We start from the raw sequence: 16,702 nt of genomic DNA, 5'->3' as shown, positions 1-16,702 counted from the left end.
GTTCAAAAAGGGATATAAATTTATCAAGAAATATGTTGCATGTATCATTAACATTTGGCTCATTATATACATCTCCTCAATTAACATTTCTTAAGCTTTCTTTGAAATGCCTATAGATACCGGGTTGAGTGACCTTACACTTTTACTTAATGGTTTCCAAACTGTACACCCTGTTAGGTTTTGTAAGTTAATCTGTTGTGCATCATCATAGTCTGACAATCCCTTTACCCCAAGGAAACCATGTGTCTGTTTTACATCCTCTTTCTATACAAATACATTATCTATTAGCGTGCTACTGTCTTGAGCTATACGTGTAGGGAAATTGATCACTGCTTGTAAGCTGTATGTTGTTAATAACACTTCTAGTTCACTTTTACTTGCAGAATTATTTAGAAAGTTTACATTGAAATCACCACAAATTAATAACTTCTTCTTTTTGTCTGACAGACAGCATAATAGAGAGTCAAACTTTTTATGAATTGCTTCCAGTCTCCTAATGGGGACCTGTACACTGTTGCTAATATATTATCATATATATATTATCTAGCTGAAGTGCACATGCACAAACCTCAAAGTGCTGATCAACACAAAATTTGCTTGCTTCTAGAGTTTTGCATATATACCCTTGTCTTATGAAAATGGCAACTCCTCCTTCATCCATCCTAGATCTACTATTGTAAGATGCTAAATTATTCCCACTTACACTGACACTATCCATGCCCACAGTTACATGGTGTTCAGACAGACAGTATATCAATCTCATTCTTATTTTTGAGATCATCTAAACACACTAATAGCTCATCTATTTTATTTTTTATTCCCCTGATATTTTGATGAAGCAAGTTGATACTTACCTTACCGTTACCCCTATTTACTGTGCATGAAGTTTCTTTTATTCTATTTATCTTGATTGTCATCTGTCTGGACTTTAGCTTTAACTTAAAAAATCTGTCTGCCGGGACCTGTTAACCACAGGGTTCACCCCTTGTGTGACTGTGGGCCCCCTTAACAGTTTCTGCTAACAGAGAAGCTAACTTATTTTTTCCCAACCTATTCAGGTGCAGGCCATGTTCCCACCTACCAATAGCATTTACTGGAACAACAATTATGTGAGATTTTGCCAGTTTCTGGAGCATCCTATTCAACTCAGGGTTAACATGCCTTATAGCAGTGTTTACGCAGGGCTGATCATGGCACTGAAAGAGCTCCACAAACCCCACATTTGTGTGCTCAGTTTCTGTTCCTATTTTTTCCAGGTCACTCCTAATACTGTATATTGGATTCATAGCCAGGCTGTTTCTGTTTCCTGCTCCCCCATCTATAATTATCTGACCATCCTTCTCAAAGTCCCTGCATAGCTGACCTAAGTTTTCTGTCAACTGGCTAAGGCTAGCACTTGGTTTCACAAAACTTGTGACCTGGTACCCTGCACCTAATTTCTCCTGAAGCTGCTGGCCTGCAACCCTCCCATGACTGCTGCCTATAAGCAGAATTCTTCTTTTCCTATTCTGGTTTGATCATGATCTGTCTTTTTTTTTCTTTAAGGTAATATTTTTTTTCTTTAAGGTAATATTCTGCTTCAACCTACTTTCAACTACATCTGGATGAGGCCCTTCCTCCACTTAAGATAGCAAGCCAAACTGATTTACTAATTGAAATTCTGGAGTTATTTCAAGTGTTTCTCCATTTTGCCCTTTGCTTGCTACCTTTTCCCAGTTCCCAGTCTCTTTTTCCTTCCTTAACCTACATAATCCTGGAGATACCAAAAGGTATCAGATAGATTATATAATGGTAAGACAGAGATTTAGGAACCAGGTTTTAAATTGTAAGACATTTCCAGGAGCAGATGTGGACTCTGACCACAATCTATTGGTTATGATCTGTAGATTAAAACTGAAGAAACTGCAAAAAGGTGGGAATTTAAGGAGATGGGACCTGGATAAACTGAAAGAACCAGAGGTTGTACAGAGTTTCAGGGAGAGCATAAGGGAACAATTGACAGGAATGGGGGAAAGAAATACAGTAGAAGAAGAATGGGTAGCTTTGAGGGATGATGTAGTGAAGGCAGCAGAGGATCAAGTAGGTAAAAAGACGAGGGCTAGTAGAAATCCTTGGGTAACAGAAGATACATTGAATTTAATTGATGAAAGGAGAAAATATAAAAATGCAGTAAATGAAACAGGCAAAAAGGAATACAAACGTCTCAAAAATGAGATCAACAGGAAGTGCAAAATTGCTAAGCAGGGATGGCTAGAGGACAAATGTAAGGATGTAGAAGTGAGTATCACTAGGGGTAAGATAGATACTGCCTACAGGAAAATTAGAGAGACCTTTGGAGATATGAGAACCATTTTCATGAACATCAAGAGCTCAGATGGAAACTCAGTTCTAAGCAAAGAAGGGAAAGCAGGAAGGTGGAAGGAATATATAGAGGGTCTATACAAGGGTGATGTACTTGAGGACAATATTATGGAAATGGAAGAGGACGTAGATGAAGATGAAATGGGAGATATGATACTGCGTGAATAGTTTGACAGAGCACTGAAAGACCTAAGTCGAAACAAGGCCTCCGGAGTAGACAACATTCCATTAGAACTACTGACGGCATTGGGAGAGCCAGTCCTGACAAAACTCTACCATCTGGTGAGCAAGATTTATGAAACAGGCGAAATGCCCTCAGACTTCAAGAAGAATATAATAATTCCAATCCCAAAGAAAGCAGGTGTTGACAGATGTGAAAATTACCGAACTATCAGTTTAATAAGTCACAGCTGCAAAATACTAACGCATATTCTTTACAGACGAATGGAAAAACTAGTAGAAGCTGACCTCGGTGAAGATCAGTTTGGATTCCGTAGAAATCTTGGAACATGTGAGGCAATACTGACCCTACGACTTATCTTAGGAACTAGATTAAGGAAGAGCAAACCTACGTTTCTAGCATTTGTAGACTTAGAGAAAGCTTTTGACAATGTTGACTGGAATACTCTCTTTCAAATTCTGAAGGTGGCAGGGGTAAAATACAGGGAGCGAAAGGCTATTTACAATTTGTACAGAAACCAGATGGCAGTTATAAGAATCGATGGACATGAAAGGGAAGCAGTGGTTGGGAAGGGAGTGAGACAGGGTTGTAGCCTCTCCCCGATGTCATTCAATCTGCATATTGAGCAAGCAGTGAAGGAAACAAAGGAAAAATTCGGAGTGGTATTAAAATCGATGGAGAAGAAATAAAAACTTTGAGGTTTGCTGATGACATTGTTATTCTGTCAGAAACAGCAAAGGACTTGGAAGAGCAGTTGAACGGAATGGATAGTGTCTTGAAAGGAGGATATAAGATGAACATCAACAAAAGCAAAACAAGGGTAATGGAATGTAGTTGAATTAAGTCGGGTGATGCTGAGGGAATTAGATTAGGAAATGACACACTTAAAGTAGTAAAGGAGTTGTGCTATTTGGGGAGCAAAATAACTGATGATGGTCGAAGTAGAGAGGATATAAAATGTAGACTGGCAATGGCAAGGAAAGTGTTTCTGAAGAAGAAAAATTTGTTAACATCGAGTATAGATTGAAGTGTCAGGAAGTCGTTTCTGAAAGTATTTGTATTTAGTGTAGCCATGAATGGAAGTGAAACATGGACGATAAATAGTTTGGACAAGAAGAGAATAGCTTTTGAAATGTGGTGCTACAGAAGAATGCTGAAGATTAGATGAGTAGATTACATAACAAATGAGGAAGTACTGAATAGGATTGGGGAGAAGAGAAATTTGTGGCACAACTTGACTAGAAGAAGGGATCGGTTGGTAGGACATGTTCTGAGGCATCAAGGGATCACCAATTTAGTACTGGAGGGCAGCGTGGAGGGTAAAAATCGTAGAGGGAGACCAAGAGATGAATACACTAAGCAGATTCAGAAGGATGTAGGTTGCGGTAGGTACTGGGAGATGAAGAAGTTTGCACGGGATAGAGTAGCATGGAGAGCTGCACCAAACCAGTCTCAGGACTTAAGACCACAACAACAACAAACCTACATAATTCCAAGTTCGCGTTTTCTAATTCAGCCTTAAGGGCACAAATTTTTGCCTCCTGTTCAGCAATTTTTCTGTCGTTTCTACATAACTTAACACTGCCATGGAGGAGCCTCATTTTCTGCCCTCGTTTCCTCACCGTTACATTCACCACAATGAAACAATAATTACAGTCTACACAGAACACCCCCTCTTTCAAATTTCTGCGGCAACCACCACATTTGGCACACGTGGTTTGATAGACAAACTTAACACAAAAGCAGGTTCTCCGCACATGCCCCATCCACTGCCATTCACACATGTATGTCTCCTTCACTAGCTTCTTCACATCCAGGGTTTGTCTGTATCATTTGTAGTAGATTTTCCTCTTCATTTTCAAGTAGGTTGTCCTGAAATTCAAGACATCTCCACAATTTTGTCAGAGTATTTTCTGAAATATTCTGCCATGCCTCAGTGGCCCAATAAACAACATCCTTCACATTGGTCTTTTCTATTTTGTCCATTAAAGGAATCCTATCATCTTGGATCAGTGTTCTTAAAAAGTGTTTTCTGTAAATCAGCTTTACTGTTTGCAGTATGTCCTGGTCCATCGGCTGTAGAAGTGGTGTAACATTCGGCGGCGAAAACTTCGCCACAATTTCTCCATCACATAATTCCTCAGTGCTGGGGTGAGATGGCAGATTATCAATCAAAAGGATTACACAGGGAGACAAATGGTTTTCCTTAAAGACTGTCAAACAGAGGGAACAAACTTGCCGTGAAATCATTCTTTGAACAGCTTACCATCCATCTATGCTTTTTTCTGGTTGTGATAATATATGGGCAGGGAATTCATGTTGCAGTTTTAAAAGCTCTGGGCCTAGCAGATTTGCCGATGAGTATTAAAGGCGGCTTGTGATTACCAGCAGTGTTGCTGCACACTAATAAAAATCACACAATCCTTGCACATTTTAAAACCAGGAACATGGTCTTCTGTGCTTTTGATGCTAGGCTTTTTGTTGGCAATGCTCTAAAATTAAGGCCAGTCTTGTCAGTGTTATAAATTTGTTGAGAATACTTTCCCTCTCGTACGGTTTTTACAAACTCAACCAAGTATTCTTTCACTGCATCAAGATCGGAAGAAAGCTTCTCTCCAGTAATTATTAGCTGATGGATTCTATGGCGTTTTTTTGAATCTGTCCAACCAACCAGTACTTGCACTAAAAGACTCATCACCATTCATTAACTTGCTTAGGTAAACAGTCTTCTCCTGAACCAGGACTCCACCCAAAGGGGTTCCCCTTTTTCTTTCCTGTGTAAACCAAAGGAAAAGAGCTTCATCCAATTTATCGTACTGTGGCTGTTTCAAAGTCAGCTGAATTTCAAGTGTTTTTCCTGAAGATGTTGCACAGGACTCTCCGAGCTTCGCTTGGTTCTTCTTCTAACCACAAATGGTTTCTTTACCAACACCCAGTTCCGTTGCCAGTTTAGATACATTCTCACCATTGTCTATCCGCTTCAAAGCATTAGGTTTTTCTTTGAGAGTTAATGTTGTAGGTTTCCAATTACTCATGACGAAATTATGTACACCACTACACCTGAACAAATACAATACAACTGTTACAGATGCCAGCGTTCGATAACCAACATAACCAAGCGCTTTGCGAGCCAACTGGCAGTGCACTGACTTCAGACACTACAAAGGTCTCAACAATGCACAACAATGAGGGCAAGGAGTGAGAGTGAACCATTGTTCCCACACTTGTTGCCATTTGTTACCATGGTGTACGCACTTATCTGCTTGGTATACTTCATTCTAGAAATGTGTCGCCATAATTCCGGCTAATCCGAACAAATCTATAATCCAAACAAGGTACGGTCCCAATTAGTTCAGATTAATAGGACTCTACTGCAAGTACTGGCCATCAGTTCTGCCTAATAATTTATTGTTGTTGTTTTGATCTCTATAGATTATTTTTATTACATTTTCCCAGAAACTGTTAGTCTTGGTGAGGATAGTGGTGTTGTTGAATGCCATTTTCTGACATATTTTAGTTCACGTTCAGCTACCACTGATTTCCTGGATAGCATATTCAGAAGCACTTTTTTATGAGCAGTCTTCAATGAGCCTTTCACAAGTTGATGTGTTTTAGCTAGAAGCCTAAAGATTGACATGATGATATGTCTTCTTCAGAAGCTGCAAATCTCCGTCACTGAAGCAGAGAACAGCAAAAGTGTCAGATTTTTACTCTCCCTGTCAATGGTGTTCCGAGAAGCTTGATTTGTTGAGCAGAAGCGCTCTCTGATGCTGGAAATGTGGCAAGAGTACAGAACTGTCTAAGAAAAATATTCTGTGAAGTTGAATATGGGAACAGATGAATATTGCAAGTAATTTTGGGAGGTATCTGCAAGCAGAACATTGCTGAGAAGGAAAGTAAAAAGCTTGTGTTCTTGCCATTCCATGGTTTGTGATGGGAAAGATAAGCCATTACCTGAACAGACATAATGTAAAGTCAGTCTCATGAGACATGTGAAAGAAAAGTAATCCACTGAACTTAAAGAATTTACAAAGTACCATGTAAGTGCAGACAGTTCTATGGTAGATAGAACTTGTGCAGAGTAGAATGCCAGATTGATTGTGAGATGTCTGTGACCACATTATTCAGAGAGACTTGTGGTAGTTGAACATGCAGTGAAAAAATTGATACAAAATTGCACTCAGTGTCACTTCTCCATCATCACAAATGGTAACAATTTCAAGTATAGTGTAATAAAAGTCACCATAGACAAAAACATAGTGAATAACAATAGCAGTTTGAATCTGAATACGGGGTGGAACCCAACCATCATGAGATTAAAGTAGGCATGCAGACACAAGGTATAATAGTGCCTTATATGATGATGGACGAAGAACCGATGACATCATAGCCTGTATCACTGCTATATAAGGTAACCAGACACCACATTTCAGTCACTACTTGAAATTTCTCATGTTCTACGTCTTTAGCTCATCACGTTGCTTGAGTATCTGGATGTAACAACGAGAAATGATGTGAAATAGGATGAATATGTGAAATTAGTGATATGGAAGACAAATGGAAACTTATATTGACTCTGGGAAAGTGTAACATCTGTAAAGGAAACCACATAGGAATGCCAGAGCAACTAGTTTGATGGATTTGGACCAATTAACATATATGTAACAGGAGACATTGAACACACTTTCTTCTTCGTACCTTCCTATTCCATCCTTTCCCCTTTGTTCTTTCTCTTTTCTATTCTTATTTCATACCTCTCACAATTTATTCATTTGCCTCCTTGGCTCTTTCTGCCCTGTTTCCTTTTATTTGTAGAACTTTGCCTGCCGTAACTCATAGTGTTGTCCCTTTAAACAACTTCCTTCACCTCCCGTGTTGAGTTTTCTGTGTACACCAGTTATACTGCGCATCACAGTATTATAAAAGTCTGTTCTATCTGTCTATGTGTCTCTCTGGCTTTATATTCAGATACACTGCTCTAAATGACTACAAGAGCTTTATAGAGTGGTCAGACTATGTGGATGTTGTTAGCAATCTACAAAAGAGAAGGTCTCTCTTTCTGATTTGTGGTATTGCAATACCAGACACTGTCTGCTGTACTTCAAAGTGTGGAGAAACAAGCTGAATGCTTCTATTGCCACTATCCTGTGAAATATCTGTGTCTAGGAACTTGTTTCTTATCTTGTTTTGGCCCGATATCTAATAAATCACAATAAAAGCCAGTAGAGTCTAAATACTGAAATTTAATTATAAGTAACTGTCTCATCATTTGCTTTTTTCCCCACTGGTGACATTGTATGCTCTTTAATTTTATCATCTTACTGATATTGATGTAGAATGTAGACATAGGAAATGTGACCAACAGTATGACCACTTTAATGTGATGTTACTGGCAATTTTTTTTCTAACAGGCTAAGCTACAGATCAGACTGTCACCATAACCAGGTTTCTTTAGTGCCACATTTGTTGGCTTTGTCACTCACAACCAAACTGTCACCCTCCAACCTAACCTGTAAATCAGGCTAAGCTTCGGATCAGTCTGTCACCACAACCAGTTTTTTTTTTCTTTTTTAAATTTTTCCCTTCATGTCCTGTTCGTTTCGTATTCATTGGCTTTGGCAGCTAATAACTAAACTGTGAATATATGCACCAAAAAGTAAAATGACAGCAGCCATTAACATCACACTGAGGTGACAAAAATCATGGGATACTTCCTAACATTGTGTTGTACCTCCTTTTGCCCACGGGGTGCAGCATCTTGACGTGGCATGGACTCAAGTCATTGGAAGTTGCCTGCAGACATATTGAGCCACGCTGCCTCTATATCCGTCCATAATTACGAAAGTGTTGCCAGTGCAGGGTTTTGTGCACAGACCTCTCAATTATGTCCTATAAATGTTTTGATGTGATTCATGTCAGGCCATCTGGGTGGCCACATCATTTGCTTGAACTGTCCTGAATATTCTTCAAACCAGTTGTGACCAATTGTGGCCCGGTAACGTGGTGCATTGTCATCCATAAAAATTCTGTCATTGTTTGGGGTCATGAAGTCCATGAATGGCTGCAAATGGTCTCCAAGTAGCTGAACATAACCATTTTCGGTTGAACAAAAGGACCCAGTCGATTCCACATAAACACAGCCCACACCGTTATGGAGTGACCACCAGCTTGCACAGTGCTTTTTTGACAACTTGGGTTCATAGGTTCATGGAGTATGCACCACACTTGAACCCTACCATCATCTCTTACAGACTGAAATCAGGACTCATCTGATCAGCCCATGGTTTTCCAGTTGTCTAGGGTCCAACCAATGTGCTCACAAGCCCAGGAGAAGGAATTTATTCTGCTGTTAGCAAAGGCACTCGCTTCAGTCGTCTGCTGCTATAGCCCGTTAACACCAAATTTTGTCACACTGACCTAACAGATACGTTCGTCGTGCATCCCAGATTGAATTCTGTGGTTGCTTCACACAGTGTTACTTGTCTGTTAACATAGAAACTCCACTCAAATGCTGCTGCTCTTGGTCATTAAGTGAAGTCTGTTGGCTGCTGCACTGTCTATGGTGAGAGGTAATACTTGAAATTTGGCACTGTCAGCACATTTTTGACACTGTGGATCTTGGTATTTTAAAAATTCCTTATGATTTCCAAAATGGAATGTCCCATGCATCTACTCCAGCTACCATTCCCCATTCAGTGTCTGTTAATTCCTGTCAAGCAGCCATAATCACATTGGAAACCTATTCGCATGAATCACCCGACAACAAATAACAGCTCCGCCAATGTGCTGCTGCCCCTTTTATACCATTTGTAAGTGATACTAGTGCCATCCACATATGTGCATATCGCTGTCCCATGACTTTTGTCACCTCAGTGTACGTCATTGGCCAAAGCCAATGACTTGTATGGAACATTCCTCTCGATCTGACTTAGTGACTGTGTTTGACTCTTTGGAAATAGTGCTCAAGTTATAATATTGAAATTTATTTGTGTATCACTTATATGTTTAGTGACTAGTTGTTAAATGGCATCAAGATGTGAACATATGTTATTCACTTCGTTGTGGGGGGGGGGGGGGGGGGGGGAAAAGCTGTTCACTTTATGCAGTACTGCTTTTTCAAATATCAGTATTTCATGATAGATGTAACAATGAGAACTGTATTATGTGGAATGTTTACAGTAAAAGAGGGCAAAATATTGGATTTTTGTATCATGTATACATTTTGAAACACTGTTTTCATCGCCAAAACAATGATGGTATTTCATGAAAATCTTCTTTTGTTTCAATGTCCAATTAGCAATATGTACTCGAAAAGCTATTTTTCTGTTGCACCACCCTGTATAGACTATTTTTTTCTGAGGGTTGTCCAGCAGTTTTATTCTTATTGTTTTTTCAAGTAAAGCTGGAACATGCAGATAGAGGTTTATACTGTATGATTTGTATGAGACATCTGAAATTTGTAGTTCTTGATTGAATTGGATCTTATCAAAGCAAGATGTAGCGGTAAAACTAACACCAATAAACACACTAGAAGGAAAGAAAAGAAATGCCCTTTTGCTATATTGAGTGTGTTGTACTATTTGCCAATGTGGAAGAAAGAAGAAGAAAAAATGTTGCTTTGAAATGATACAATCATTAAAGTTTTGTTACTGTGTTGCAGATTTTCACACAGTTTAGTAGTGTAATGGATGACGTTAAATATATTGATGTCCTTGCAGAGCGCTGTGTTGGATAGTAGACTTGTTCCCCACTGCCTTCAGAGATATAGAAGTTAGTTAATAACCTGTAAGATTGTGATACTTTATTTATTGTATTTTTTGAGTATATCAATAGTGAAGAACCAAAATCTCTATGTTATCTCAACTGATATCTAAAGACTTTAATATTTCAATTGCTTTCAGATGAAGGATCGTCATAGGTAAGACGAATCTGACAGGATGGGGTCATTTCTCGACAAACCGAAGACTGAAAAACACAATGAACATGGCTGTGGGAATGGGCTGCGTTACGGTGTGGCGAGCATGCAAGGTTGGCGTATCGAAATGGAGGATGCCCACTGTGCCGTCACAGGTTTGGGTGAAGGACTGGAAGATTGGTCATTCTTTGCCGTATTTGACGGACACGCAGGAGAGAGAGTGTCGGCACATTGTGCAGATCACCTACTTGAGTGTATAGTGGGTGCAGAAGAGTTCAGAAGTGATGATGTAATAGAAGCAATACGTGCTGGTTTCCTTCGTCTGGATGCCCGCATGAGAGCCCTTCCTGAGTTAGCTAGTGGTGAAGACAAATCTGGTTCAACAGCTGTTTGTGCACTTATATCCCCTCACACGGTAAGTTATTGTCAGGTTATAAGTTTCTAGGTTGCCTTGTTCATTAGAAATGACATAAATGTAAATCATTTTTAGAATTTCTGTAAAACAGAAAGTCTATAAAGTTCCTCTCATATGGCAACAAAGTAATATACACTACAGTGGGGTGCCAAATTATTATACTTACTGAATGGACAAGGCAGTTTTATCATGCAACTTTATTCTGTCATTTTTTAATGAACTTAAATTTTAATCATCACTTGTATCACATTTCTGTGAACTTACTAACCTATTTGGAAGTTAAAATAAGTATTTAAAACATAAAAATCATGAAGATAAACGAAGTGTTTAGTGTTCAGTATGTCCTCCTCTAGCTGCAATCAAATCTTTAATTCTCCTTGGCATACTCATAATACATTTCTTAGATATATTCTCCAAATTAGGTGTACTGGTTTTTTTTCCTCCAGCCTGTTTCTGGGTATATCGTCCTTTGCAGTATCCCGCTAGACCTTCGCACACATTTTCAGTTGGGTTGAAGCCTGGCGAATTCCCCGGCCAATCCAAACCGTGAATTACAGTCTCATTTACATATTTAGTCACAGATTTTCTCTTGCGGCATAGTGCAGAATCGTGGATAAAGGTGTAATTGTTGTTTGATCTAGGGAAGAAGTCAAAATTCCACTACTGACCTGTACTGATCTTGACACATCGTCCATTGCACAATATAAAGGCGTCCATTTCCTTTGCTACTTTTACAGACCAAACCATTACTGATGGAAGATGCTTGAGTTGTTGAAGTATGCAATCTCTGTGAAAGTCTTCATAGCTCCTGTATCTCTCAAATTCTGTTTTGTCTTGCAGAATTTGGATACGTGTTTCATCAGAGGAGCAAACCCGAAAAGAAATCGTGTCACATTTGGAAGTCTCTTGTTATAAAAGGAGGGGTTGCATGATATTATAGTTTAGTAACCTTATTCCAGTCATCAGCAGTCCAGTTTTTGCACATTTGGCCCATTCTAGTTGTTTTTGTTTCATTACTGTGTTAAGTTTCTGCTTCTTGTTGGGATGATGGCATCACAGCCCCTTTTCGTTGAACCTTCACTGCAGTGTACAGGTAGGTATAGGCACTACACCATCCTCCAACGTTTTAATCACCCATATTAGTTTTCTTCAGTTTTCCGCTACCATTGTTTTATTTCTCTGCCTGTTCTAGGAAATGTAATACGTTTTCGACTTCATTTACCTTTCTGCTGTGTTTTGAAACTTAAATTATTTTTCATTTTTTTTTCTTGTATTTTGAACTGTGGTTTGTGAAATTCCTTCCTCATGAGCAATTTATCACTGGCTTTATTGACAGTATGACAAAATATTCAATTTTCTGGCCTTATTCCACGGTGCAAGGTCAGTACCTTTACTCATATCTTAAAACATTCACAGAAAAACCTTATTCAGAATTAAAGAACTCACTAAGGGTTACAACATGGACTATGTTGCATAATAATGTACTGAATTGCCGAAAGCTTGATAATAATTGAAAAAGTTACCTATCTTCTGGATATAAGACATCTACATCTGTACACTGCAAACCACTGTGAATTGCATTGTAAAATTTTTAGAGTTTCTTCTTGCTCCGTTCACACTTGGAGCACGGGAAGAATGCCTCTTTACACACCTTCGTGCAAGCTGCAATTGATCTCATCTTGTCCTCACAATCGCTATGCGAGTAGGGGGATAATATAAAGCTGCTTCTTGAAACTTTGTAAGTAGGCTTTCTCGGGATGGCTTTTGTGTTATCAGTTCAGTTTCTTCAGCATAACTGGGTCAAACAATCCTGTGGCCTGTGGTGCTGCCCTTCTCTGTGTACTTTCAATATCTCCTTTTATATGGAGAGGTCCCCTGTGGAGGGATTGACTTTTTGAAACAGTCCAATACAGTAATGTAGGTTAGGTGCAATGAATCGCACCCTACAACCATTCACCCTTGTGGGTCCTCGTTTGCAAGTAATCGACAAAAAAATATTTCGGAATTTCATGTGCTGCTCTATAGCCTTAAAAATGGTGCCAATTTATAGACTGGTTGCTTAGTGTAATGCTTAAGGTGCTGACCTCACAAGCAAGAGGTTTTCGGTTTGAATCTTGACAGATACATTGATTTTTTTTTATCTTCAAATCTTTATCAAAATGATTTTGATTATTATTTTTATTTGGTTAATAGGTTTACTTGCATTTTCTTTTATATGTACTCATTTTATCATTTTAATCAACTTCAGTTGATCTCATTTTTGTTCTTCCTATCATTCTCCTTCCACAAGGAATCGTTGTGCATACAAATTTAATAACATTTATTTATTTAGCATAATGTTTAAACATTTGAATATGTCAATATGTTAGTTAGAAAACAAAAGATGAAATATCTATTTATATTGATTGTGCAGTTGTGTCAAGAAAGTATTTTTCATAACAAGATGTACTTGTTTTTGGATGGCGGTTTTTATATAAACATGTGAAACGTGAATTCTTATTATGCTATGGACAAAGTAACATGGATAATGATTTAAATGAAAGCGGAGTTAAGTAAAACGAAATTCAAAAACTGAGATATAGAAACAATGAATCCAATGACATGGGTGAAAAAGTGAGATGATAAAATGGAACAATTAAAGGAAGTTAATACACAAGAGTAATCAAAATCACATGAACAGGTGTTCCACGTGGAAGAAGACTGATAGGAAGGGTAATGATGCATTTCATATGATGACTAATATGTTGTGGCACATGAATGGAAAAAAATTACATTTAAACCAATTAACTCAATGAAAATAATGATAACAGTCGGTTTCGATATAGATTTAAAAATGAAAAAACTTTCAGTGTACCTAATGACATTCAAACTGAAAACCTTTTGGATGTGAGATTAGCACCTTAACCATTATGCTAAGGAAGCAGTCCTTAAATTGTTAAGCTGTAGAGCAGCATACAAAATTCTGAATTTTTTTGTCAGTTATGCGCAAACGACAGCCCAACAGGGTGAATGGCTGCAGGTTGTGAACACTTGGCACTTAACCTAATTCACTGTATAAACTGTTTCTAAAAGTTGACACCACTTCCAGTGACTTTCCTTATTAGTGCTGTTTAGTATGGGTCTGATGCACTTGAGCAGTACTCTAGAAGAGTTGCACGAGTAATTTGTGAGCAATCTCCTTTGTAGACTTGATTGCATTTTCCCAGAATTCTACCATTGAACTGAAGTCTGCATACTGCTTTAGCCATGACTGGGCCTATGTGAGCATTACGAATTATTTAGGAATAAAGAAGACGACTGACCAAAAGGCAGAAGTGCTGCACTATCTATAGGTACACAAACAAAAGGTATAGAACTTTGCTAGCTTTTAGAATGAACTTCCTTTTTCAACCTTGTAGGGAATACATGAATACATGTGAGCGCGCACGCGCACACACGCGCACGCGCACGCGCACGCACACACACACACACACACACACACACACACACACACACACACACACACAAACAAACAAACAAACCCTGTCTCCCTACATTGTGCTCAGTCAACCATATGTGAGCATTCCATTTCATATCATTATAAAGTGATACACGAAGCTATTTGTATGAGTTGGCAGGTCCCAGCTGTGACTCACTGATATTGTAGTCATAGGATGATACATTTTTTGTTTTGTGAAGTCCACAAATTTACATTTCTGAACATTTATAGCAGGTTGAAAACTTACACTACTTTGAAATCTTATTAGGATCAGACTGAATATTTTTGCAGCTTCTTTCAGACTGTACTTTATTATAGATAACAGCATCATCTGCAAAAAGTTTGAGGTTACTGACAGCCAAAAATATTTAATATCTCAGAAAATACTGAAGTGACTGTTTGAATACATTATTTAAAGGGCATACATTGTCGTCAAACAAACAATATAAGCTTGTGTATTATTCTACATTGCTGTAGAAACAATACAGCTCGTAAATTTTTGTTTAGCTTAGAGTAGGCCTACTTCATAAACTACATGGTGAGCGTATTAATTTGGCATCCAACTGGAAAAGTATTGTTGAAGACTAACCTTTCCAATCACATATGATGATCCATAGATAGAAGTGTGACATCGTCATTATTATTGTGCACATAAGACGGGGATGGAACAATTTTTTGTGCAGAGAAAAACACAAAATGCACTGTGACATTATTGATTTGCTCTCCATCTGCCATGCTCCCTTTATTCCAGTCTAAATGTTTTCTTTACCTCTTCTGCCACATGCCAATATGGAAGTGTGCTCATCATGGGAAAATAGTTACTGATCTGATATGTTTGTGAAAAACTGATACAGAAACCAATGACAGTGACATGTTCTGTGTATAACACTGTATGAGTTTTATTTCGCACTGTCAGAATTAAACTTTTGGTTGCTGCTGTTCAACTTCTCAAACACCACACTACTCAGTGTGATATTTATTGAGGGGTTCATGTTTCTGTATACTGGAATTAGAGGGAGAGAACATAATTATTGTTAGGAGTAATAGTTCATCAATTCAGGCAGTAAAATTTCTATATGCTATACATTATTCATATTCCAAGTGAAATAAAACACCAGTCAAGTGATAAAATTCAGTACGCTATGTGTTATTACTGCCCAATGAAAATAACAAATGCTATACGTTAATGCTGCTGTGGATGGTGAATATTTTGATTGGATTGTCTTGTTGAGCATGGTTTGTAATAAGTCTGAACATGACTTACATTTTCATATCAATATTACTGAAACATGGATTTAACAATTCATGATTGCCAAATACTAATGAAAGGTCTATATAGGAGAATGGAATCCAACCTGGGGGAATATCACTTTGGATTTCAAAGAAATGTGGGAACATGTGAAGCAGTGCTGGCCTAATAAGAGCAAGCTCCCTCTTACCACACTGCCTGTCTACAGAAATGTTCTGTGTTTCTACAAAAGCAAACTGGACACAATTGTCATAGGACTTGCTGATCATATCTGGTTTTGTGAAAGCCATGCTCATACCCTATAATGGACCAGAATTGTTTACTTCACTCGTTTCAGAATAAGAAAATGATGATGAATGTATAACCCAAAGCCAAATTAAGTACACAAGCAAGTGCTTGCAAATGTTGGCAATGTCATAAACGTGGTAGTTCAGGTCTGACCTCGAGTGGTATCTCAGCAACTGTAGTTCCAAAGACCCTACCTCCCCCTCTCACCACCACCACCACCACCACCACCATGTTACTATTATGGTACAAATTTTGTATAAAAATGTCATAGGTATATATAGTCACTGAACCCTCAAAAATAGAACTGACTTCACATTTATTATCACTGTTTGGCACAGCTCGTGACCTCATAATCTTCCAAATATGTATGACCTTGCAGCTGTTCTTTCAGAGGTCCAGGAAGAGAAAATCTGAGTCCGTCAAGTACAGGCTGTAAGGTGGATGTTTCAGTATCTCAAATTTGAAATCCTGCTGTGTGCCCTCTGGTGATGGATTGTCATGTAGCAACGATACTCCTTATGAGAGAGATTCTTAGTGTTGCACTCATATTGCAGGTCTTAACTGCCTAATCAACATGTCAGTTTGGCTGTTCACCTAGAAATTCGGAAGTATGCAGCAGTAAAGAACCCTTAACTCCCAAAATGATTGTTAGCACATACTTGGGACTCGTAACTTAAACCACCATATAGATAGTTTCAAAAAGTTGATTACACCCTTGGGGACCTCTTCTCCTATCTTAAAAAAAGTATTTCCACTGTTTATTGACTTTCTTGGCTGACTATAAAACAGGGGGTTGTTCCCAAATTAATCATTCA

At 38.4% G+C, this 16,702-nt stretch overlaps 1 protein-coding gene across 15 annotated transcripts in view; it reads left to right on the top strand.

Annotated features, from left to right (window-relative positions):
• The window catches only part of LOC126267244 (protein phosphatase 1B-like), a 244,760-nt gene that overhangs the window by 12,578 nt on the left and 215,480 nt on the right, over window positions 1-16,702 (top strand). For 13 of the 15 annotated variants that reach the window (XM_049972246.1, XM_049972243.1, XM_049972244.1 and 10 more), the window contains one exon: window positions 10,444-10,872. In XM_049972246.1, the coding sequence (XP_049828203.1) occupies window positions 10,480-10,872 (393 nt within the window). In that variant the 5' untranslated portion in view covers window positions 10,444-10,479. Of the gene's footprint in view, window positions 1-10,207; window positions 10,313-10,443; window positions 10,873-16,702 lie in introns of those variants that run through there. The other 2 variants (XM_049972242.1, XM_049972248.1) reach the window with 2 other exon arrangements.

Source organism: Schistocerca gregaria, chromosome 4 (genome assembly GCF_023897955.1).
Source record: "Schistocerca gregaria isolate iqSchGreg1 chromosome 4, iqSchGreg1.2, whole genome shotgun sequence".
Classification (NCBI taxonomy): domain Eukaryota; kingdom Metazoa; phylum Arthropoda; class Insecta; order Orthoptera; family Acrididae; genus Schistocerca; species Schistocerca gregaria.
This window is presented reverse-complemented; position numbering and strand designations above follow the sequence as displayed.